This window comes from Rana temporaria, chromosome 4 (assembly GCF_905171775.1).
Source record: "Rana temporaria chromosome 4, aRanTem1.1, whole genome shotgun sequence".
Lineage (NCBI taxonomy): Eukaryota > Metazoa > Chordata > Amphibia > Anura > Ranidae > Rana > Rana temporaria.
In genome coordinates, this window is record NC_053492.1 from 44,990,241 (window position 1) to 45,016,764 (window position 26,524).

The window sequence follows — 26,524 nt, forward strand, 5'->3', positions numbered from 1 at the left end:
GGACGTACTGCGCATGCTCCCGTCGCAAATTTCCCGACGTGCTTTGCGCGAAATTACGACGCGCCGACGTTTTGTGAATCGCGACGTGAAAAAAAGACTTGCGCCGGGAAAAAGAAAAAATGTAAAAAAAATTCAAAAGCGACGCGGGAAAGACGGGCATACTTTAACATGGTGGAGTATTTTTACACAATGTTATAGGTGCCCTATCTTTGCGACGGAAATCTAACACTCGCGACGACGTAACGACGGGAAAAATCTTCGTGGATCGCCGTAACTCCTAATTTGCATACCCGACGCTGTATTACGACGTGAACTCCCCCCAGCGGTGGCCGCGGTATTGCATCCTAAGATCCGACAGTGTAAAACAATTACACCTGTCGGATCTTCTGGCTATCTATGCGTAACTGATTCTATGAATCAGTCGCATAGATAGAACAACAGATACGACGGCGTATCAGGAGATACGCCGTCGTATCTGCTCTGTGAATCTGGCCCTAAGAGACTAATGCCACGTACACACAATCTGAAAATCGGACGACAGATCGTCCAACTTTTTCTGTTTACTAGTCGCAAGTAGAAATTGAATAGGTTGCTAAAGTCACGAAAATTCTCGTACGACAGAAAAAAAAATCGGAAGTGATGTCATGTGTTGTAATTTATTTGTGTTGTATTTTCGGAACGACAACTGTACTGACCAAACGAAAATCGTACGATCTGGTATCGTACGAGGAAAATTTTCATGCATGTCCAATAAAATAATATCGGATGAACTGTCATGATCGGCTCACGGAAGCCCTGTACTAACGATCCAATTATCGGACGATTCTTCCTCGGACGACATTTTTCGTACAATATTTGGATCGTGTGTACGTGGCATAAGAGTTGTATGTAGCAAAGCATGTAATTATCTATTATTGATTGCCTATACATAATGGCCCAGATTCAAGAAGCACTTGCGCCCGCGCAACCATAGTTGCGCGGCGCAAGTGCTTACTTGCTCCGGTGTAACGAGTGCTCCTGATTCAGGAACCTCGTTACACCGAATACAGCCTAGGATGTGACAAACATAAGCCTCCTTATGCCTTCACATCCCAGGCTGCATTCTTGCGTTGGCCGCTAGGGGGCGCGGCCATTGTGATCGGCGTATAGTATGCAAATTGCATACTACCACCGATTCACAAAAGTTGCGCTGGCCCTGCGCACGCAAGGTACGGAGTTTCCGTACGGCCACTTTAGCATAAGGCTGCTCCTGCTAATAGCAGGCGCAGCCAATGCTAAAGTATAGCTGCGCTTCCCGCTCGCGACGTTCAAATTTTACGTCGTTTACGTAAGTGAACCGTGAATGGCGCTGGACGCCATTCACGTTCACTTAGAAGCAAATGACGTCCTTGCGACGTCATTTGCCGCAATGCACGTCGGGAAAGTTTCCCGACGGAGCATGCGCTGTTCGCTCGGCGCGGGAGCGCGCCTAATTTAAATGATTCCCGCCCCCGGCGGGATCATTTACATTAGGCGCCCTTACGCAGGGCTATTTAGCATATCGCCCGCGCAATTTACGGAGCAACTGCTCCGTGAATCGCGGGCAAAGCGCAATATTTGCGTGGGCGCAGAGAAAAATGTTTGCTCTTTGCCCACGCAAATATTGCGCGATTCTACCTGAATCTGGGCCAATCTTTTTTTTTTTTTTTATCTCCCTGGAGTTCAGTTCTAAACATTAACTGTTTCACATTTGATTTCTAAAGTATTGTGTATCATAAACAATTTGTAAGCAGGTTGAAATGCTGGTTAGTGAGACAGCTGCTGCCCCAGCCGGGAGGGAAACAATTTAACCTGTTTCCCGCACTTTCTACATCTACTTCTGTCTCTCTCCCTTTGCTGATAATAAAAGGGGAGAGGACTCTGCCCAGATAGATAGTTTGCATAGGAAAGAAGACACAGACAGGACACAGCATGCAATCTCCAGCCACAATATTGAGCTGCTGCAGCTACCACAGAGAGCTTTGCCTGCCTCTAGGAACCTTCCACAAGTAGGGGGATTGCTTGGACCTGCAGTCCTCCATGAAGGACACCAGCTCTGGAGATCTGCCAGTGTGGACTCTTCTGTGTATGGACTCTTACCTGTGCAGGTACGCTGAAGCAGCTACAAGCCTAAGTTACAGATTAGTTTAGGGAAAATACTTTGTTTTGGAACTGTTATGTTGAAAGTTTCCAGTAAAGCTTTTGAAACTTTGTCATGCCTGGTCTGGAGTTACTTAAAGGGGTGCATGGTGGTAATGGCGTATGGAAGAAGAGAGCCTGTATTGCACACATATGGGGTGAAGTAGTGACATGCTGTTGCTAGAGGCAACAAGTACACGAGGAGGATTATATGACAGCCAGACAGCGGAAGAGCGGTACCGGCAGAGGTGATGGGTCTCATGCAGGGGTCAAGTCCTGGGGAAAAAAGTGTGGGAACTCCAACCCAAGATCCACTCCCCCACAAAAAAAAAAAATGATACGCTCATATGCAAAATTACTAAACCGCATGTTTTCTTTGTTTTTTTCGATCCACTGTACCTTCGATCGAGGAAGTGACGGAATACCCGCACATTACCCGATGAATCCATATACAGGAAGCGGCCAGTAACATAAAGGATTACTAAGGTTCGCCTGGCCCTGACAGTGACTCGAGCTGGGCATCGCCGCTTAATGAAGGATTGGCTCGGGCAGCTCGGCTACTCTAGTCCTGCAAAGGGAACTGAGTTCCTGCTGTGAAAAAAGTGCAGGAACTCCGTTCCCACGCGTTCCCGCAGGACTTGAGCCCTGGTCTCATGTAAAGTGAGGGGAGCAAGTCATAGCCAAAGTGGTCGGTAGCCAGCAACCAGGCCGGGACCCATGTGGTGGAGACCCTAAGGACCTAGCCATATTGGAACGGAAGAGAAAACAGTGTGTAGTGGGTCCAGGCAAGTGCTCAGTGAGCTCTTGTTCTGTCACTGGGAGATAGGTGGCGGAGCCAAGCTGGACTGGTAGAACAGGACAATGCTCTGTGGTGTCTCCGTCACATATTGAGCAGATGTGTGTATTGTGGGCCTGGGAGATACCTGTATGACCGTTTCAGGTTATGATACAGAGACACTGGGGTGTAGGGCTTACTTCCAAGTTGGAGTCAGGGGTGGATCCAGGGGGGGCAACGGGGCAATCGCCCCCCTGAGAAAATGTTACTGACCCTGAGGCTGAGCGCTCCCCGGGTAACCATAGCCACAGTCGGGACATCCTTACATCCTACTGACCTCTGTACACTGTATTATACATTAAATTCAGTTATTTTTGGGCAGTGCCCCTACCGAGACTAGACTCTGGATCTGCCCCTAGTTGGAGTACCGCCATAATGTTAATGCCACATGAACGTGGCCCCACCTGGTCCCGGGCTTTAGTGAGTGCGTACAGAGTCCGGAGAAAGGAGGATTGTGAGAGAGCGCAAAAGGCCCCATGTGCACTGGGCAAGTCAGCCCCATCCACAAATGTTATTTTCTTTTTGAATAAAATACTATTTTCACTTTTTTGCATCTTGGTGTTGCTGATTGTCTGCAGCCTATTTTAGCTATTTCCTGTCTACATGCACCAGTGTCCGCTCTACATCATCACTCAAGACCAGCCTGTGAGGACCATGCCTGTGCAACATGTGTCAGCCTGGACACTTGCAAGCCCCATCAAGGAGTTACATGGCAGGATGACAACGCAGCAGACCAATTGGGAGTCAGTTGTCACCCAATAACAGGAAATGCTTAGACTTTATTGTAGCACCATCAAGTATTTTTTTTAATGACAATTCCGTATTTAAAACGATTGAAAACAACTTTTGTAATTACATGAACACACTTAAACTATGTTTAAGCTTATATGATACTTAAATTGGGGTTAGATCTACTTTGCTAATATTTCACATAATGGACTTTATTTAAACCCCCAAATATCTTTGGATCCAAATATAGCTTCTAATGTAAAACTTATCAGAATTTTATGTTTCATAGATTGACAATGCTGTGTATGTGACAGATAAAATGCTCCATTTCCTTCTTTAATGTTTGTGGTTGAGTTTTTGTGAGATTAAAAAGAAAAACAAACATACTCGTAGTTCTAGGAATTATTCAACCTCAACGCTAAATGGGACGCAGAAATTTCTCATAACCCCTGCAAGCAAAAGGATCTTTTTTTATTTCTCCCCATTCTACCATCGTCACGAAACGTAATGACCGTAATGTCTTCCTACAAGAGACAATGATATCATATTGTTACTGTTCTCTTACAACCAAGACTGTATTTAGGACAACTTTGTAGTATCTGTGACCTGCTTTTTCATTTCAGGTGAGATTACATCAGTCTCAACATGCAAATCTTGCGGTGCCATTACAAAGCAAATTGTACACCTTGGTTAATGTGGCCATACTGCACGTTAAACATATTACCGTGAAAAAACACTATAACCTGTAAACATAATGTCATTAAAATGATCCCCATTAAAGGAGAGCCATTATGTCTTTGGGGAGTTAAATTTTCGTTTTTGATTGCATTCCTACCTGAGCAGAGCGATTTTCAAGCATTTTTTTTGTGAGCGTATACAAGCACTTTAGAAGCATGTTACAAGCGTTTTACATATATATATATATATATATATATATATATATATATATTTAAGCGTCAGGCATTTTTTTTTGGCACTTTGGGGGAGAAGACCAGTTATTATGGGGCTAAAAATGGCCAAATTTGCCTCAGAAATAGATCATGTAGCTTTTGGAGCTTCAGGTATTGAGCTACAGGCATCTGAGCCCTCATTTGTGAACAGGGGCCGACTGACGATTCGGGCACTCGGGCACTGCCCGAGGGCCCCATGCCAATAGGGGGCCCATCAGGGTTGCCAGCCTCATTTTTTTTTTAATTCCAAGATTATAGCTGCCCTGCCTCTCCAGAACCTTTTTAGTGTGTGTATGTGTATTCTGTGTGTATGTATGCTGTGTGTGTATATTGTGTGTCTGTGTGTGTGTATACTGTGTATGTATACTGTATGTGTGTGTGTGTGTATACTGTGTGGCCCCATAATCTATTGCCTGGGGGCCCCATAATCTCCTATTGCCCGGGGACCCCATAATCTCCTATTGCTCGGCAGGCCCCATAATCTCCTATTGCCCGGGGGCCCCATAATCTCCTATTGCCCGGGGGGCCCCATAATCTCCTATTGCCCGGGGGCCCCATGAGTTGTCAGTCCGCCCCTGTTTGTGAACAGTTCCCATTGAAATAGATAGAATTTTGGATGTTGATGGCCTCACAATTTTGGCCTTCCCTACACTACCGTTTCTTGCCGGCCGACCAGAACTCGAACATTTTATGAGCGATCCACCATGGGAGGGTGTCGTCCCTCGAATTCCTAGCACAGTTTGATCCCATTAGGGGTGCTGGGATTGAGGATTCATCACCTTCCTCTGATACTGGCGAAGGCCACAACGCTATTAACCTTAGTCCTCTGGATTCTGTAAGCTTTAGTAGTGTTGTTGCTCATGTTGCATGTTATGTCTTTTCAACAGAGTTGTAAACGTCTGTTCATGCTGTATCTGTTCTTATATTTCAATATATACCTCAATAAAAATCTTTTGAAAGGAGAATTTTGGATGTTGAGCATTATGGAGCTTTGATCTTCAAGCTACAAAATGCTCAGGTGTGAACATTTCCTTAAATTGTATGTCAGTGCAAAAAAAAAATAATAATAATTAAAATACATCTCTGTAATGCTCGCACATTTCCCCTTGTTTTTTCCCTTTAACCACTTTCTGCCCAAGGCCATCATATGACGTCCTGGACTTTGCATGTTGATATGTTGCAGGCATCATTCAGATATCATTCTTTTCATCAGGCAATTCCCTGCACTGTAAAAACAATCAGCCGTTTGATTGTTTTTACAGGAGACATTTACCATAGAGGACATTTGTCTCCATACAGGAGACATTTACCATAGAGCTGACCGTGGACCAGATGGTCTCCGGCTATCTCTATGACCTTTGGAGGCTGGGCCGGATGTTATGACGTTAAGTCTGGCCTCGGCAGATGTAGACACTGCCGCTCCTTTACCCAGAAAGTCTAAGATGTTTTTTTTTTCATCTCAGAATTTCCAGCCTAGAGGAGAGATGTGGGGTCTTGTAAAGAGGACCTGTCATGCCATATTCCTATTACAAGCGATGTTAACATTCCTTGTAATAGGAATAAAAGTGATTAAAAAAAAGAAATTTAAGAGGAAAGTGTAAAAAACGAAATACAATTAAAGCGCCCCCGTCCCCGTGTGCTCGCACGCAGAAGCAAACGCATACGTACGTCGTGCCCACATATGTAAACAGCATTCAAACCACACATGTGAGGTATCACTGCAAATATTAGAGTGAGAGCAATAATTCTAGCCCAAGACCTCCTCTATAATTCCAAACAGGTAAACTGTAAGAAAAAATTACAGTGTTGACAATGTAGATTTTTAAGTCCTAAAGTTTGGTGCCATTCCACGAGTGCGTGCAATTTTAAAGCGTGACATGTTGGGTATCTATTTACTCAGCCTAACATCATCTTTCACATTATAGAAAGAAATGCTAAAAAACATATATAATGTTTGGGGGTTCTGAGTAATTTTCAAGCAAAAAATTATGATTTTTACATGTAGGAGAGAAATGCCAGAATTTGCTTAGGCTGGAAGTGGTTAAAGGCACTCAAGTATAGAAAAATACTTGAAACAGGAAAAAGCCAAATACGCTGTAAATTGAATCTAATTTACAGCAATAATTTCATTTGTGGTACCATCTATCAATATTGCATAAAGATCCCAGCATATACATAAGGGGCCAGATCCTCAAAGAAATTACGCCGGCGTATCTGTTGATACGCCGCGTAATTTAAAATTTTTCCGACGGATATTGGCTCAAACTTGTCTTGCATAGACACAGGTGCACAAATGTTGTTGGAAATTCCGAACGCCAAGAACGCGGTGACGTACAAGACGTACGATGGCACTATTAAAGGGAAGTTCGATACCAGTCGTGTCAGTAAAAGTTTGGTGAGAGATGATTTGCGCTTTCAGCCTTGTGCTTTTCAGTCTGTTACAGCGTGACGAACAAGCTATCTCCATTACGGACGCTAGTTTTACCAGACCGAGTGCTTCCGTCTCGTACTTGATTCAGAGCATGCGTGCAATTTTGTGCATCGGCAATTGTCCACACATGATCAGAATTTACGAGAACGGATTTTGTTGTCGAAAAATTTGAGAACCAACTTTTAAATTTTTGTTGTCGGAATTTCCAACAGCAAATGTCCGATGGAGCCTACACACGGTTGGAATTTCCGACAACAAGCTCCCATTGAACATTTGTTGTCGGAAATTCCGACAGTGTGTACTCAGCATTAACACCTCTGGCCCAGCAACCACTTGGTGGAGCAATTTCAAACCTGGTTCCAGTTTGCAGGAAAAAAACAAGATCCAAATACTCTGAGGTGAGAGAGGGTGGAACGTCCTTAACTCTGTGTACAGTAAACTCTGATACAGACCAACCTAAAGCCTACATAGGTATTGGATTCAACACTCTAGGGAAGAGAACAGATTGGCTGTGGATTGCAGCAAAGGTGGGTATAATAAATAAATGGGCATTGTGAAAGATTCTCTTTGAGCAATATTTGAGGCAATTAGACTTTACATTTGAACATTTAAATCGCTCTTATAAAACGTGTTGTAAAATGTAAAGTTGCACAGGTCTTATCTGTATATGTTTACATATAGCAGTGCCAGGAGCTGTACTTCCACTACCTGCTCAGTGACTTATTGATAAATGGTGTCCTCATCATGTAGGTCACATAAAATAAAACTTCAGCTCTCTCACTGTCCTGGATTGACCCAGTTTGTTTCCTAGACCCCCACCTTGACTACTACCTGAAAGTTCCCATTTAACAGACTTTCCACATTTTACAAAATAAACATAAATTGGCCCTTTAATAAAAAAATAAAATAAAAATATATTAAAAATATATATATTTTTTTATTTAAAAATAAATAAAAGAAAGGGGGGTTGCCATCTGGGGCCATGGGGGCCTCCGGGCCCCTGGGGACCTCTGGACCCCTAAAAGGTGTACTTTTTTAAAGGGGGTTGCAACTTGGGCCCCTGGGGACCTCCGGGCCCCTTACAGGTGTACTGCCTGTACCCCCCTGATGGTGGCCCTGGTCATGATACAACCAAAAACGTAATTGTATTTTATTGGGATTTTATGTGATAGACCAACACAAATTGGCACATAATTGTGAAGTGGAAGGGAAATGATAAATGTATTTATTTACTTTGGTCGGATGACTAGAATTGTTTCTGTATTATTTTTTTTGTATATCGTAAACATAGATATATTCCTTCTCTTGATACTGTCTATATTGTTTATATCTTTTGTTATAACTAAAAAAAAAATTTGAATACAGAATTATATAAAAAAATAAAAATAAAAAAGTGTGGCATACATTTGTATTCATCCCCCTTTACTCTCATACCCCTAACTAAAATCCAGTGGAACCAATTACCTTCAGAAGTCACCAAATTAGTAAATAGAGTCCACCTGTGTGTAATTTAATCTCAGTATAAATACAGCTGTTCTGTGAAGCCCTCAGATGTTTGTAATGGCCCGTACACACGATCCGAATATCGGACGAAAACGATCGTCCGAGGAAGAATCGTACGATTTTCGGTTCGTGTGTACACTACTTTTGAGAGCCAAACACGACAGTTCATCCGATATTATTCGATCGGACAAGCACGAAAATTTTCCTCATACGATGTCAGATCATACGATTTTCATTTAGTCAGTATAGTTGTTGTCCGAAAATACAATACAAATACATTACAACACATGACATCACTTCCGATTTTTTTTCTGTCGTACGAGAATTTTAGTGACTTTAATAACCCATTTCATTTTACTTGCGACTATTAAGCAAAAAAAGTCGTACGATCCGTTGTACGATATTCGGATCGTGTGTACGGGCCATTAGAGAACCTGAGTGGACAAACAGCATCATGAAGGCCAAGGAACATACTAGACAGGTCAGGGATAAAGTTGCAGAGAGGTTTAAAGCAGGGTTAGGTTATAAAAAAAAAAATTCCAACCTTTTAACATCTCACAGAGCATTGTACAATCCATCATCCAAAAATGGAAAGAGTATGGCACAACTGCAAACCTACCAAGACATGGCCGCCCACCTAAACTGACAGACCGGGCAAGGAGAGCTTTCATCAGAGAATCAGCAAAGAGGCCCATTATAACTCTGGAGGAGCTGCAGAAATTCACAGCTCAGGTGGGAGAATCTGTCTACAGGACAACTATTAGTCGTGCTCTCCACAAATCTGCCCTTTATGGAAGATTGAAAAAAAAAAAGCCATTGTTGAAAGAAAGCTATTAGAAGTGTGTAAGAAGCCATGGAGGGACACAGCAAACATGTGGAAGAGGGTGCTCTGGTCAGATGAGGCCAAAATTGAAATTGGACTAAAGGCAAAATGCTATGTGTGGTGGAAAACTAAGGCCTCGTACACACGATAGGTTAAACAGAGGACAACGGTCTGATGGACCGTTTTCATCGGTCAAAACCGATTGTGTGTGGGCCCCATAGGTTATTTAACCATCGGTTAAGAAAAAGCCAACTTGCTTTAAATCTAACCGATGGATTCCTAACCGATAGGTCAAAACCAATCGTTAGTAGGCACAACCATTGGTTAAAAATCCACGCATGCTCAGAATCAAGTCGACGCATGCTTGGAAGCATTGAACTTTGTTTTTTTCAGCACGTCATTGTGTTTTACGTCACCGCGTTCTGACACGATCATTTTTTTTAACCGATAGTGTGTAGGAGCGGCGGACCATCAGTCAGCTTCATCGGTTAACCGATGAAAACGTTCCATCAGACCGTTCTCATCGGATGGACTGATCGTGTGTACGCGGCTTAACACTGCACATCACCCTGAACAAACCATTACCACTGTGAAACATAGTGGCGGCAACATTATGTTGTGGCGATGCTTCTCTTCAGTGGGGACAGGGAAGCCAAATACAGGACAATCTTACAAGAAAACCTGTCAGGCCTCGTACACACGACCGGACATGTCCACTGAAATGTGACAGCTCTACAAATACTGCAGCAACTGACTTTTAATAAATGGACACTTACCTGTCGTGATCTCGGCTGCCAAAGCCGATCTGTTCGTCGGCTCTCGGGTGCTGCCGCCGCCATCTTCGGTAAGGGAATCAGGAAGTGAAGCATTTGCGGCTTCAATTCCTGGTTCTCCACTGCGCATGCGCGAGTCACGATGCCCGCATTCACTGGTCCCTACTGTATTCTGGGACCTGTGTGTCTCCCAGAAGACAGCACGGGGGAAAGAGTAGGCGCCAGACGTGGCGTAGGTTACCGCAGTGATCTATGCCAGGAAGTGGGAGCAAATACCTGTATTACACAGGTATTTTCTCCCTCCTCCCCCCTGAAAGGTGCCAAATGTGACACCGGAGGGGGAGAGGATTCCAAAAAGTGGAAGTTTCATTTTTGGGTGGAACTCCACTTTAATGTGCTCCTTTACAAATGCACAATGTGTATCTGCACAAAGTGAAAGCAAACACCCTTATCTCTTCATATCGAGTCTAACATTTTGTTAAACAAAATTGGCAAACACTGCATTGTTAAACAGAACAAAACCTCTTGTAGTAGTAGGCTGATAGTAATTCTATTACTAGAAGATTGTCATTATTTGCCTATTATTTCTCAAGTTTTCATTGCTAAATAATCAGTGCACTGGAGTGGTTGGTTTTGGTGTAGCCACGTGAGCCACCGACTTCTCCCAAGTGAGTTATAGACCTCATTTGCCATGAACCTAGTACAAAGCAATGAATTCTATTTTTTTTTTCAATCATCAGTAATGTGCAGGGGAGGGCTGGCAGCCTTAGCCCTGGGGGGCAAGTCCAGTCAAGTGGCCCATAGAGCATGAAAAAGTGATGGATCGAGGAAAACATAAGAAAACATAAGTCTAAGATTTTTCATGATCACAGATTCCGCACAGAGGCTCCCCTTACATCAGAGTCCGCACAGAGGCCCCCCTTACATCAGAGTCCGCACAGAGGCCCCCCTTACATCAGAGTCCGCACAGAGGCCCCCCTTTACATAAGAGTCCGCACAGAGCCTCCCCTTACATCAGAGTCCACACAGAGCCTCCCCTTTACATCAGAGTCCGCACAGAGGCCCCCCTTTACATCAGAGTCCGCACAGAGCCTCCCCTTACATCAGAGTCCGCACAGAGCCTCCCCTTACATCAGAGTCCGCACAGACCCCATATACATTAGATATGATGTAAGGGGTGTTCTGGGAAACTTGATTTAAGGGTGCATGCTGTGGACTATTGTGTAAAGAGGGTCTCTGCTCACCAAAGCCTGCCCCCCTCCCCTTTAACAAAGTCCACAGAACACCCCTTTTTATACACTGGGAGGCAGGAGAGACTAGAGAGGGCGAGCTTACCAGGATGGAGGCTGAAGTGCAGGCAGGCTGTCTGATGCTTTTTTGGGTTCAAACTTCCTGTCCAGTGCCCACACATGCCCGGGGAGTGTGGGCAGGGCAGACTCAGAAGGAGGAGGAGCAGATGAGCTCTATCTCTCCTCGTGTCTGTGCAGAGAGAGAAGGGGATGTCAGCGCTGGTGTGCGCTGAGGCTGAGCTATGTGTGAGACGAGACATAGCTCAGCTCTGCAGCCATCTACCTCAGAACTGACACAGGCACGGCTGCACAGTGGGAGGTGAGCAGCGGCCGTGACCCATGTTAACAGAGCTCCAGCAGGCATATTCCTGCTCTGCAAAAACAGCATTTGGTAGTGGCGGCCGGTGGCTGTGCATAGTGTCACCAGCCTGGGGGAAGATTTTCACCCTGCCCCCTCTGCCAGCCCTCCCCTGGTAATATGGCAGTTACTTTAACCTGTCACTTACTTGTTGAGGACATATAGCCTGGTATGGTCTAGGAGGGGTCCCCCCTATACTGACCAGCCAGGCGGCATGCTCAAATAAAGGGTCTGGTATGGATTTTTAGGGGACCTCATCCCCCGCCCAACCATCTAAGTTGCATTTGCCAAAGCCCACAGCACTATCGATATCAGCGTACTTTGTCTAGTTCTGGAGCCCAATCAGGCTGCACACTGCTATTCCACATTCATGTAATTAGTGAACTGCTGCATACCTAACAGTCATTTCGGAAAGTCTCATGTTCCCTTTGAATCTATAGAAAAAGTTTCTGTTCTCTGTTAACTTCAATAGAAACTCTCCATTAAAATGATATAGTTATTATAATCAGATAGGGACTTACAGCCGGGCTCCCTGGAATAGTTAATCAGTTACTAACCTTTTGTAGATCTATAGCTGGAAGATCTGCATTCACATTTCTTTCTATTATAATAACAGCTACAGTATGTCCACTTACTAAAGGAACAACAAAAGAGGAAAAATTACAATATCATGTACAAAGACATTAGGTCATATTCCTATTATACCTGGAATACAATTAGTGGACTTACCTGGTGTGCTCAGTATATAAATTCCCTCCTATACAACTTGAGCATCTACCAGTTGCACTGGGAGCCAGAGAAAAGACTTCACTACCATGAGCAACATCAGAAGACCAGCAGTGGTGGTAAGGGTTGTATTTTAAAGTTGTATTCATATTGTACAGAAAACTTAACTGCTCCCAACTTTTTGGGGGGGACAGCAAACAGTATGCCACTGACCTCCCCCTGGTTGGTTGGTAGCACTTACCCCGTCGCTTCACCGGTAGGTTCCCTTGCTCAGCAGCGGCCTCCTTTTCCCCTGCTCTCCACCGGTCATCACTGCAGTGGCAGATTTCATTTTCTCCCTCCCAATCAAGAGTCTTCTCTTTTCGGCCAATCGCCATTTGGGTCACACACCCGCTTCGGATTGGCCGGATTGAGGATCAGTGTTTCAACAGCGAATATTCATTCACTGTTGTAACACCTGGGTGGACTCCGAGCACAATGCTCTGCGTTCGGAGCCCACCCTAATTTGAAGCCTGTTAGAGCCTCTGGCTCTAATCAGGTGCTTCTAAAACCTTTGTCGCTGTAATTCATGCGCCCGGTGTCCTGAAAGGGGCCGGATACATGAATAGGGGGTGGCGGTCGTGTATAGCGGGGGAGGGTGGTGGCGGTGCATTGAGGGGGCTGTACCCAGGCGTCCCTAATGGAAGGGTCGCCACTGGTCTCCACACGCAGTCAAAGTGGCATTAGGGCCACCAGGGTGCATTGACATTGCATAGACATAATAAAAAAAAAATAGAGGCACTCAAATGATTTGTAAAGGTAAACTTGTTTTATTGCACAGCTTACATTTTCCAAATGCTGATAAGCAAATTGATGATAAGATATTTTCAAAGTGCTATTATGTTTGAATTATGGAAGTGAGTGTGACTTCAGAATACATATCGTAACTGGATAGAAGACAATCCGCAACTCCATACATGCTCTTCAATAAGTCCAAATTTATTGTAACTCCATCAAAAATACAGTGCCTTAAAAAAGTATTCATACCTCTTGAAATGTTATCAAAAATGTAAATCTATTTTATTGGGATTGTATGTGATAGACCAACACAAAGTGGCACATAATTGTGAAGTGGAAGGAAAATAATAAATGGTTTTCAATTTTTTTTCCCAAAAAATATGTGAAAAGTGTGGCGTGCATTTGTATTCAGCCCCTCTGAGTCAATACTTTGTAGAACCACCTTTCACTGCAATTACAGCTGCAAGTCTTTTGGGGATGTCTCTACCAGCTTTACACATCTAGAGAGTGACATTTTTGCCCATTCTTCTTTGCAAAATAGCTCAAGCTCTGTCAGATTGGATGGAGAACGTCTGTGAACAGCAATTTTCAAGTCTTGTCACAGATTCTCAATTGGATTTAGGTCTGGAATTTGACTGTAGCGGGCCATTCTAACACATGAATATACTTTTATCTAAACCATTCCATTGTAGCTCTGGCTGTATGTTCAGGACTTGTTCTCTGTTTGGGCCACTGACACCACCCACCCTCTCCGCCCGCTGACTTCTGGTTGCGCGCAGCCTCTGACTTCGCCGCCTCTCCCAGGTATCTGATCAAGCATTAGGAGCATTTGTGCGAGTACAAGTACCGATACTCCTATCGGTATCGGGACAACCCTAGTTAGGGGTATCAGAGTAAAGGGGGCTGAACACAAATGCACACCAGACTTTTCAATTTTTTTGTTTAAAAAAAATTGGATACCTATTTATAATTTTCCTTCCACTTCACAATTATATGCCAATTTGTGTTGGTCTATTACATAAAATCCCAATAAAATACATTTACGTTTTTGGATGTAACATGACAAACTGGAAAATTTAAAGGGGTACGAATACTTTTTCAAGGCACTGTATGTACAGTAAAAGTTTACACTTTTCAGCCATAATGGCCTTGTTCACAGCAGTTATGTACAAAAACTGCACAACATATATAGTGTAAAAACACCCCCCTCCTCCTTCATTGATCACAAAGATTTCCAATTAACCTAATGATTGTCAAATTGAAACAATGAAACAAGAGAAAGTAGAGGGTTAAAATTGTTCTGGAAAAAAAACCCCACAAAACAGAAATAAAAATAATCAAAAGAGATACAAAATAATAATAACTGATCAGTATGACAGAATAGAAACAAGTGAATGACCACGGGGAAGGGGAAATCAAAAATAGAAACAACAGAATATGAGAAATGGTGGAAAAATGAAAAAAGAAACCTATAAAATGACATTGTAAATGTAAATCCATGTCCCATCTGAAGTTTAACCCCTGGGGGACTCTGGTTTTAAGCCTAAAAATCCACCAAGTTTCCTTATCCAAAAGTCGCCCACCTTTGTCCCCACCACTGGGCATTGGAATGACGCAAAACATTAGAAACATGTTTGACATTAGGATTAACAGTATTGCAATAATGTTCCTCTATTCTAGTATGTAGGGCACGTGTCTTCTGTATTACAAGCAACACAGTATATCAGGTACACTACATACCGAATCCCGCAATTTATATATTGTTTAATTTCAAAGCTTTCACATGAATTGGATGAACCAAAAGACTTAGTGGGAGAATTCAAGTGACAATATCTACATATTGTAACTACCTGGAAGAATTTTTCACCTTAAATAGAATAAAAGTTTCATTAGAGTTTGACTGGTTTATTGTCATTTTATTTACTATACCTTTTAACCATAGAAGGCCCCTAAAATGATTTTCAGGTCTCAGGGAACCTCTGAAAAACATAATTTTCTATGGGTTAGTGGGAAAAATGCCTCTTTTGTTGGTAGTCAGTGGGAAGAATGCTCTACTTTGAGTAGTGGTGAAAATGTCACCCCTACAGACAGATAACAGTGTAAAAAGTGTTATGATACTGGCTCTGCCAAATAGTATTGGCCCTGAAACTATACCAATACCATTAGATGGGAGGTCAATCAGCCAAAGCTCCAAGAACCACCAAGTAACCTCTTGAGGAACCCATAATTGTGGTCTTATATGTAGAAACATTTCTCTTAATTGCTATTATACTTTTCTTGACCCTCTTGCAGCCTCTCTTTACACTGTTGGTGCTTTTTTTGCTGGTCCCTTGCGATGGAAAGAAAAATCTTCATAGGAAAAGGTGTCCAATGAACAGAAATGTGAATTTTCCATCAGTAATGCATGTCCATCTTAATGAGAGTGAGGAGTTCCAGTGGCATGTGGATGATGCGAGTAATAGGTCACTCTCTCCGTGGATATACAGGTAATATTTTACAATATGCTCATTCAGGGTTAAAGTGCACCTGAGCCTAGACTACAGGCATTAAAGTTTTTGCATATTCCTAACTAGCAGTAAAAGAGCTTAAAGCGGAGGTTCACCCTAAAATTCAAGTTTGTTTTATCCATGCCATTGCGGGCCAAACACAATGCGGGCGGCTATAACAGTGGGACACACGAGTGGCTGTTTTCACAAGGTAAGAGCGCCCGAGGGATTTAAAAAAAAAAATATGAAAACCCGCAGAACCCCCGCTTTAAAACACATCACTGGTATGTCTAGCTGTGTGTACTGTGAAGTGGTTCATCCTCAAATATTCTTAAAGCCTCAGTCTGGAATATATTTAAGGATAACAACAAAGACTGTTGTGTTCTATTTGTTTCTTACAACTTCCAAAAAATCTGATAGTTGGTAATGTTACAGCAGGGGTCCTCAAACTATGGCCCTCCAGTTGTTCAGGAACTACAATTCCCATCATGCCTAGTCATGTCCGTGAATGTCAGTGTATTACAATGCCTCATGGGATGTGTAGTTCCACAACAGCTGGAGGGCCGTAGTTTGAGGATCCTTGTGTTAGAGGGTTTGACAGCCTGCAACAATTTTGCGTATCAAAACTAAAGGGGAAAGGTGCTGAGACATCGGTGCTGAGACATCAGTGCTGAGACATCAGTGCTGAGACATCAGTGCTTCTGATGTGAATTTGTGAATTTTGAAGATTATTTTTTTCACCATGCAAAATGAAAAATGCAAAATTGGGCATTAATGGCCGTTTTCTCCAGTTTTGTCCCTTTTCTAGGCTTTGTCATGTTATCTTTTTTTTTTTTTTCAAATATGTTTATTGGGTTTTTAAAACATGTAAGAGTATACAAAGCGATCTTGTTACAATGTATGCAATAAGTCGAATAAGTGACATTACATTTAAGAACATAAAACAAGGATCAATATTTAAAGTTAGTGATCCATCATAGTCACAACAAAGCAGTCAAGATAAAATTCGAGTATTTAGGGGGGAAAGGAAGGGGTAGGGGAAGGCAAGGTAGAGGGAGGGTTGAGGAAACCATCCTATTATAAGCGGTGTGATTCAAATTGACAAAGTTATAGAAAATAGGAACAACAGAGGAGATTAATCAGATTCCGGGACTCATCAGGAATCCAACAAAGTACGGTATTCAGAAGAATCCGCAAAGTGGTGCCAACATGCCCATTTATCTCGGAAATTCCTAGAAGAATCTCTAGAATGGGATATCAATTCCTCCATATATGCAATGTGATCCACTTTGCGTATCCACTCTGAAATTTTTGGAGGGGTTGCTTGCGACCATTTAACTGGAATACACAGCTTTGCCGCGTTGATAAGAAACACAATAATAGATTTCTTGTAGACTGAATTGGGTAGGGAGGAGAGGTGTAATAGGTACTGTCCAGCTGTAAAGTCTGGGGTGTAGGTGGTAATGGACACAATGAGATCATGGACTGATTTCCAAAAAGTCGTGATAGCTGAACATTCCCACCATATATGGAGGAGAGTGCCAGCCTCTAGTCCGCATCGCCAGCACAAGGGAGAGACGTTTGGGCTAAATTTATTAATAATGTAAGGGGTTTTATACCACCTTGAGTATATTTTGTAACTGTTTTCCTGTATCAGGACGTTTAGTGAGCCCTTGTGTAGGCGATGGAAGACTGAAGTCCACTGGTCATTAGAGATTGTTATACGTAGATCCCTTTCCCATTTCTTGTTGGTGTTGTCTGATTGTGGGTCTGATGTTGAGCTCAATACACAATACATGAGGGAAATTAAATGGCCTTGGGGAGCCTTTCCTATGCAGACGGATTCAAAGGTTGTCTTAGGCCTGTGCCAAATGTTAGTGAAACCGAATTTTTTCAAAAAAAGAGTGATTAGTTCAAAGTTATGAGGAGAGACAGTAAGATTCGGGAATTTAGCGGAGAAATGAACCAGAGAAATGAGATTCCCTTTTTCAAAGAAGGCTTCAGCCCTGCAAGTCGTGTCTGAATCCAAGTCGGGGGAGGTAATGATATGGTGTTTCCGGGATATTTCAGGGTTAAAGGATATTGGGGTAATAGGTCCATATATTGAAGAGATTTTAAATTTTTTACAGAGAGACCTGAAAATTTTCAATGAAGTTCCCGTAATGGGATGTGTGTTTGCAAGGTGCGGAACCTTCCTAGGATCAATCCATGGAAGGTTTTTCAGAGGGATTGGTGGAGAGATTAAAGATTCCTCCAGTTGGATCCAGTCCTTGGAGCCACTGTGTAGGTGCCAATTAATAATTCTGGACATATGACAGGCCCAATAATAAGTTTTAAAATCTGGTAGACCAATTCCACCCAAAGATTTCGGGATAGTAAGCTTGTCCCATTTGATACGGGGTTGCCTATCATTCCAGATAAATTTCAAGCAGACACGGTTTAGAGATTTGAAGAATGTGGCAGGGATCGTAATAGGAATGGTCTGGAAGAGATACAAGACTTTAGGCAAGATACACATTTTTATGACGTTAGCCCTCCCAAACCACGAGAAAATGCCTTTGTTCCATTCAAGCAAATCTTTTTTTATGGTGTTCAGCAGGGGAACAAAGTTGATAGTGTACAGATTATCCATGTTGGACGGTAAGTGGATTCCCAAATAAGGTATAGATTCATTCTCCCAGGTAAATGAAAAATTAAGTTTGCATTGGTTTACCGTGTCAGTGGAAAGGGAAATATTTAAGGCCTTAGATTTGGAGAAGTTTATTTTGAAATTTGAGATGGTTCTAAACATGGAGAAATCTTTAAGTAGGTTCGGAATTGTAATTATTGGGTTGGTAAGAAATAGTAGAATGTCGTCTGCGAAAGCCGCTAATTTATAAGTTGTGTTATTAATCTTAACTCCACTAATATCCACATTCTCTCGTAGTCTACATAAGAAAGGCTCCAGGATAAGTATAAAAATTATGGGTGACAGAGGGCAACCCTGACGAGTGCCATTCGACAGGGAGAAGGCCTCCGACAGGACACCATTAACTTTGATTCTAGCCGTAGGGTATGAATATAAGAGGTTAATGAATCCCAACATTCGATCTTGTATGCCCAGGGATTTAAGGACATCTAACATATAGTCCCAGGCTATCCTGTCGAAGGCCTTCTCCGCATCGAGGGATAAGAAAAAACCCGGAGATTTTGATTTGATGAGCCAGTGTTGAACATGTATAGCCTTTATGGTGTTGTCCTTAGCCTCTCTTCCCGGCGTAAAGCCCGTTTGGTCGAGGGATATTATTCGAGGTAATAAGGGAAGTAAGCGATTAGCTATGATTTTAGCATATAATTTGATGTCGTTATTTAAGAGGGAAATGGGTCTGTAATTGGAAACAAGGGTTTTATCCTTGTTAGGCTTAGGAATCATGACAATGTGGGCTTCTAAGAGATCATTAGGAAGTGGGGACGGGAAAGGGCTAGAATTAAACGCGTTAAGAAATTGTGGGATCAAGACATCTTTGAAAGATCTGTAGTAATTAACCGAAAAACCGTCTGGGCCAGGACTTTTTCCAGTCTTTAATTGACCGAGTGCAGTTAAAGCTTCTCCTGCTTCCAGAGGCCTATCTATACTTTTCGCTGTGTCCGAGGATAAGGTATTAGGGCAGTAATTTTTCAAGAACTCAGAAATTAGATCTTTTCTTGAACGCGTATTTTTAGGGCCAAATTCAGGAGTCAAGTTATAGAGTTTGGAGTAGAAGATTCGGAATTGGTCTGCGATATCTTCAGAAGAGGAATATTTTTTACCTTTAGGGTCAGTAATGGCAAATATGTTCTCAAATTTTTTAGATTTTGAGTGCAAGGTGTTAGCTAGTAATTTCCCCGTCTTATTTCCATGCTCATAGAAAAATTTTCGAGACATATCAAAACTGCGTTTGATCCTTTTGTCTAGGACTTCAGACAGTTCTAGCCTGAGTCTCGAAAGCTCCTCAAGCGTTTGTAGTGCCAAAGAATGTTTATGTATAAGTTCCAGGCTATTGATTTTATTAGTTAAATCGTTTATATGAGCCTGATGTAGTTTCTTCCTTCTCGCACCGAGCGAGATCAAACTGCCTCTAATGACACACTTGTGCGCGAGCCAAACATTTATAGGATGTACATCGCCAGTGTTGTTATGTATGAAAAATTCGGAGATCTGAACGTCCAATTTTTGCATGTTGTCAGCATATGTGAGGAGAGAATCATCTAGTCTCCAATATCTAGGAAGGATTGGTTTATTTTTGAAGGTCAAATGCAGAGTGATTGGGTTGTGGTCCGATATGAGCATGGGTTCTACTGTAGCGCTTTCAATAGTGTTTAGATCGTGGTGGGACAAGAAAAAATAGTCTATTCTAGAATAGGAGTCATGTGGGAGAGAGTAAAAAGTAAAGTCTTTTGAAGAGGGATTTAGTATTCGCCAGGTGTCGTGAATGGAAAGGTCTTTTAGCAAAGATTTAATACTACTCAGTGTTTTATATGATATTGTAGAGGAGCCAGTGGAGGTGTCTAGAAGGGGATTCAGGGCTATGTTGAAGTCTCCACCGAGTATCAATGAGCCGACAGAGAATGACTTAAGGACTTCAATAGTGTCCTTAAAGAATTGAACGTGGAGCCTGTTAGGGGCATATATGTTGGCCAAAGTCACAGGTTTATTATACAAGGATCCTTTAACAAACAGGTACCTGCCTTCATTATCAGTTTTAGTGTCCAAAATTTGAAAGGGGCAATACTTAGAAATTAGTATTGAAACTCCCTTCGATTTGGAGTTTGGGTTTGTAGTGTGGAGTATCAGAGGAAATCTCTTATCCGTAAAGGTTGGGCAATTGTTGGACTTAAAGTGGGTCTCCTGAAGGAATATTATGTCTGCTTTTGATTTCTTCAACAATAGTAAAAGCTTTGACCGTTTCTCTGGGATATTGAGGCCCTTTACATTAAGAGAGTAAAGTTTGATTGTCTTTTGAGGGTCTGTTGTAGGATTATTGGGGGTAGTCATATTAGTCAAAAGTAGGAGGGGATCCTCAAGTTGAGAAAATAGGAAAAACGAGGGTGAAGGGGTTTAAGGGAAGGTTTAGGTGTTGAGTATTAAATACTCAAAACAGATAGTACCGGTGACTATCACAATAATAAAAATAAAAATTGACAGGAGTAAAATTTCCCCGCAGGGAAAAATATGCGGTACAAGGTGAAGTAGTATCTTATTAGAAAAAATAAAGAGATCTAACAAGAGCTACTCCGTGGGGGTTGGAGTGAACCGAGTCAGAGAACAATAAATCGGAACGACTGGATGCCCGCCGCCTACAGACTATTAAAGAAAGAAAGCAATATGCTATAGTAGAAATGATGAGGCTAACGGAATTCCCATTATAAAGGGTAATGAGAGACCGGAATCTGATAACATTCCAAATATATAAGATATAAACAATTGAAAGTAGTAAAACTGCTCAGCATCCGGACAGCATGTCAGTGTGTCAGGAGCGCTGTCCGGGTCTTAGGTACAGGTCACAACCATCAGTAATATTATCATAGGAAGAGAACTGCAGTAACAAAATGTAAGAAAGAGACTATTGCAGATCCCTTGCCCGTGTGGGTAGACCTGAAAACAGTAGTATCAATGCATAGTTAAATGATAGTGTTGATAATAGTAGAAAGAAACATTGTCTCCACCCTTCATAAATAAATCCAAAGAAAAAGAAAAAAATAAAAAATAAAAAATACATTGAATGCCACAAAAGTTGCAGCATGAAGGGTAGCAATTTCGTATGTGTCTTAAAATCACCAAAACAAATACGTTTCAGGTCAAACCACAAGGGTTATATATATCAGGAGTAAGATAGAAGAAACATCAATAAACATCAATAAAATATATGTGTTTTAGACAATTTTGGAAAAAAGTGTAAATAACAGAATACACTCATTTATCCCTTCTGGGTTTCCTGGAATGTGGCACGTTTGTTGATTGAAGATCAGGATCTGGAATGCCTGGAGAATCTAGGTTGCTAGGTGATTGGGATCGTCGTCTCCTGGCTCTGTAAGGGGCCGTTTCCATAGCGACAGTGTCATCCTTCCTGCAGTCTCTGGAGTTGTCTTTAAAACGAAAGTCTGCATACCAATTTGGTAGTTCCATATATGGAATGTTCATGGATTTGCAAAAGGCATGTAGATCTTCGGGTACCCTCAGCAGGGCAGTATGACCCTGATTGGTCGCTTGCAGGCCAAATGGAAACTTCCATTTGTAGATGATGCTTTTATTTCTCAGTGCATCCAATAAAGGTTTCAGATCACGTCTATTTTGGAGCGTGATTTTCGACAGATCTTGAAATATAGATAATGTAGAGCCCTCAAATTTCAGAGAAGAGCGCAGTCTTGCCTGCCTCAGAATATCCTCTTTCAGTAAGAAGTCATCTATATGGCATATGACATCTCTAGGAGGATCAGAGGGTCTGCCCTTGGGTCGCAGGGCCCTGTGCAGGCGTTCCATTTTAATGTTGGTTAAGGGTGGGCGACCCAGCAAATCGTTAAAAATTGTTAGAATTGCGGGGGAGAGTCGATCAAAATCAATCGATTCGGGCAGTCCCCGTACCCTCAAATTATGTCTCCTGCTTCTGTTCTCGAGGTCTTCTGTTTGGCGGTATAAGTCTCTCAGAAGCGTAATGTGTACGTTGGTTTTGTGGTTAATATGGCGCAGAGCTGCTGTCTGTTGCGCAGTAGTTTTTTCCACATCACTGACGCGCGCTGAAACTGCGCGTATGTCCAATTTCAGATCTGCAATGGCAGCTGATAGCGTCTCTTTAATATCAGCTGCCACGGAGTGTAGATCATTTAGGCTAAGGCTCTGTCGAGCGTCCGTAGCGAGGTGGGGATTCCGGTTGTCGGTAAGGGGGTTTGTGTCAAAGTTCCCTTGAGAAGTGGCCAATGTATCTGACTGGCCTCCCGGGAATTCGGCCATCATAAGATCTGACAGGAATTTCCAAAAGATTGTAAATTGGTGAAAATTCGTCAGGTAGAATGGAAAACAGTATGGGGATGATCACCGTGACAACGGGTATCAGATTAGTCGTATTCCAGTCGGTGGGACCCCTTACCGATTCCGTTAGCCGAGAATTGCAGCCTGCAGCAGCGGGAGCTTTCCAGTTAAGCAGCCATTCCCGATCACGGCTAGACCACGCCCCCCGTCATGTTATCTTTTGTTGTTACCGCAAATGAGCAGATTATTGCAACATGATAATAGCTTTGTAATTCCTGTTAAAGAAGAAATAACGTACCTTTTTAATGCAAACAAAAGAATTACAAGTTACAAATTGTGCATGCATGCATACTTGCAAACTGTGGTACCATTTGCATTATCCATATTTCATATTATCTGTATGGTATCCGACCTAGACTGTTCTTCGGCATTAGAGGGAGGCACATGTGCATGGTCCAGCCCCCGCTACAACCTATAACATGCTAATGTAATTTCAAAAGTTGTTTTCAATCTCTTAACATCTGCAGCTTTCATTACAATAATATCTGATGATTCTGCCATGAAGATTCTGACCTTGTATCTTAAAGGGCTTGTAGAGTCAGATTTTTTTTTTTTGCTATGCATGTGCACACTGAAATATTTCTTTTTGGAATTTCGTTTTCGTACGAAAAATGAATTTATTTAGTTACTCCTGAAAGTCGTTTTATTTATTTTATTTCTTTAAAAAATGCATTTGTCAAAAAATCTGAATTAATTAAGGTCGAATCTGTCAACTGAAGCCTTATGGTGTCCGTCGAATGTTCTAAGAAGATTCGACGAAGCAGGTAAACTGTACGATGCCGCAATCGTACATTTCCGGTTGAATGGTCCGCCCACAAGCTAAAGTAGAATTCTAATGTTGGTTGACTAGTAATAATTATATTTATTAATTATTATTACTAGTCAACCAACATTAGAATTCTTCTATAGCCTATGGGAAGAGCATTTGACTATAAATGTCCGCTCGTGGCGATTGTATGTTTTTAGCTGCTTCGTCGAATCTTCATGTCTCTATAATGTCGAATCTTTTCTCTCTATGTAGAATAATCTCGGACTAATAGAGTTAGGTTAGGCACATTCAACCGCAGATTCGATAGATACAGATCGCTATTGTCACCGTCATGTTGAATATTCTATCTATATCGAACTGTTGTCACAACGAAACGAAAATAAAGCATTTTTTATGTCGGATCTTTTGGATTTCAGATTCTGAGCGTTCGTTATCGTTTGTTGAAATGAACGCAAAAATCCCTGAAATTCGGACAAAAATGCATTCGGACAAAAACAAATGCACATGTCTACTATGCATTAAGATAAAAAATCTTCCTTGTGCAGCAGCCCCCCTCAGCCCCCTTAATGCTTACCTGAGCCCCATCTCTATCTAGTAATGTCCCTCCTGATTGGCTGAGAACACAGCAGTGGCGCATTGGCTCCCGCTGCTGTCAATCATAGTCAGCTAGCCAATCAGGAGAGAGAGGGAGCCTGCTAGGCCATGGCCCTGTATCTGAATGGACACAGAGAGCTGCAACTCGGCTCGGGTGCCCCCATAGCCCCATTGCTGCCCTGCATTGTCATACTGTGGATGCTACAATTGGCTGTGATTGCTCAGGCATGATCCAACATTGTCACCATCAGAAAGCTAGTCCAGAGAAAGTATATGCTGTTGACACTGGAATGCATGAAGACAGGAAGTGGCTGAATAGCTTAAGGAGATCAGAGATGCAAAAACAAAGGATGAAATAAAGGTTTACACATATTTAATGGAAAAAAATATGATACACAGTGCATAACCAACCTGAATATCATCTAGTTAGGATTTATTGCACTAGAAAAAAAATGTGTATAAGGCATGATGCAGGTGCAGTATCTTCTATGACATAATTGATGCTGGTTATGTAATTATTGTAATGACAGAACCTCCTATCAAGCACGCATTCTGGCCTATCTGCATCTGTATAACAGAAAGCTCTTGACTGAAGCCTGCTAAAATCTTTGCAATGTATACAGTATAGTTGACTTGAAGGGTAATGTTATCTTTTCAACAACGCTTTGACTATGTTTTTTTGCTTTCTTACCAGCCATGATGAAAACAGCAGCAGGGTTCTATACACCATAAGAAACGCAAATTGCCATGACAGTTGTGTGGATTCCAATGGCAATGTGGACTTGAACCTAAGCTCAGTTCCCATCAAGCAGGAGATTCTGGTCCTTCACCAGGAAATGAAAGGATGTCAAGCAAGCTTCAAGTTGAAGATCATGATGGTTTCTGTGGGCTGCACGTGTGTCCGAAACTAATAATAAACAGAACATGTGGTGAAAAGTTTGTTTCCATCTGACTCTCGCACCTATATGAACTTGTTGGACATCCCATTCCAAAACCATAGACTTTAATATAGAGTTGGGCCCTTCACAACAGCCTCCACTTTTCTAGGAAGGCTTTCCACAAGATTTTGAAGTGTATCTGAGAAAACTTGTGCCCTTCAGGCAAAAGATGGTCAGGTACTGATGGTGGATGTAAAGACCACGGTCAGAGTTCCAATTCATCCCAAAAGTGATCAGTATGGTTGAGGTCAGGGCTCTCAGTAGGCCACTGGAGGTCATCAACACCAAACTCATCAAACCAGGTCTTTTTGGAGCTGGCTTTCTGCACAGTGGCACAGTAATGCTAAAACAGAAAGGGTCTTCTCCAAACTGTTGCTACAAGGTTGGAAGCCTACAATTGTTTAAAGTACTATTATATACTGTAGCATTAATAGTACCCTTCACTAAAAAACACCTGAATGTAAATATGAGGGATATCCACAATTGTTTTAACAACAAAAATCCTTACTGAATTGAAAATACAAAAAAAAAAAAAAAACGTAACTTCATTATAATTACTGTTCTTATTAGTTTTTTCTATGTCTAACAAAGATGTCAAATAAAAAAAAAAAATGTAAATTATTCTTGGCACTTAGGTTTCCAAAAGGTACCAATTTTTGGAATTAGTGCTTCACCTTACTTGTGAGCCTTTGCCTATTTCTTCAGTAAGGCCGCATACACACGGTCGTTCCAAACCGATGAGAATGGTCCGACGGGCCATTTCCATCGGTTCACCGCTGAAGTGGCCTGATGGTCTGATGTGCGTACACACAATCGTTCCAAAAACTGATCGGGTCAGAAAGCGGTGACGTCAAACACACGACGTGCTGAGTAAAATGAAGTTCAATGCTTCCAAGCATGCGTCGACTTGATTCTGAGCATGCGCGGGTTTTGAACCGATGCTTTCTGTACTAACCATCGGTTGGGACCGATCGGGCAGCGGTCCATCAGTTCGATTTTGAAGCATGTTTTAAAATTTTGGACCGAAGGAAAACAGACCGATGGGCTATACACATGGTCGGTTTGGACAGATGAAACTGAACCTCGGTCCATTCTCATCGGTGGCTTCTGCTACTTGCCAGACCCTGTGATGGAGTTGATAAAATTATTATTTTATGTTTATGTTATCTTTCTCCTATCCACTCAAATATTACTTCCCTTTCTTATATTGTTTTATTTCTTTTATTTCTTGATATATATATATATATATATATATATATATATATATATATGTGTGTTTCAGTATTCTGTGAGAAAACGTTATTATTTTCCTTAAGTAAAGTCATGATAGAGTTAGAATTC

At 42.0% G+C, this 26,524-nt stretch overlaps 1 protein-coding gene across 1 annotated transcript; it reads left to right on the forward strand.

Moving 5' to 3' along the window:
- Window positions 1-12,461: 12,461 nt before the first annotated feature.
- On the forward strand, window positions 12,462-25,181 carry LOC120936186 (interleukin-17A-like). Its single transcript, XM_040348351.1, has 3 exons — window positions 12,462-12,693; window positions 15,644-15,837; window positions 24,940-25,181. Exons 1-3 carry the CDS (start codon window positions 12,664-12,666, stop codon window positions 25,154-25,156), a joined length of 441 nt encoding a protein of 146 aa, XP_040204285.1. The 5' UTR covers window positions 12,462-12,663; the 3' UTR covers window positions 25,157-25,181.
- The last annotated feature ends 1,343 nt before the right edge of the window (window positions 25,182-26,524 follow it).

What these genes read in the sequence shown, in the direction of transcription:
- LOC120936186 (XM_040348351.1), top strand. Translation starts at nt 12,664, where the DNA reads ATGAGCAACATCAGAAGACCAGCAGTGGTG. An exon ending in TCAGAAGACCAGCAGTGGTG is followed by an intron (nt 12,694 to 15,643) that starts GTAAGGGTTGTA and finishes ACCCTCTTGCAG; the next exon opens with CCTCTCTTTACACTGTTGGT. An exon ending in CTCTCTCCGTGGATATACAG is followed by an intron (nt 15,838 to 24,939) that starts GTAATATTTTAC and finishes CTTTCTTACCAG; the next exon opens with CCATGATGAAAACAGCAGCA.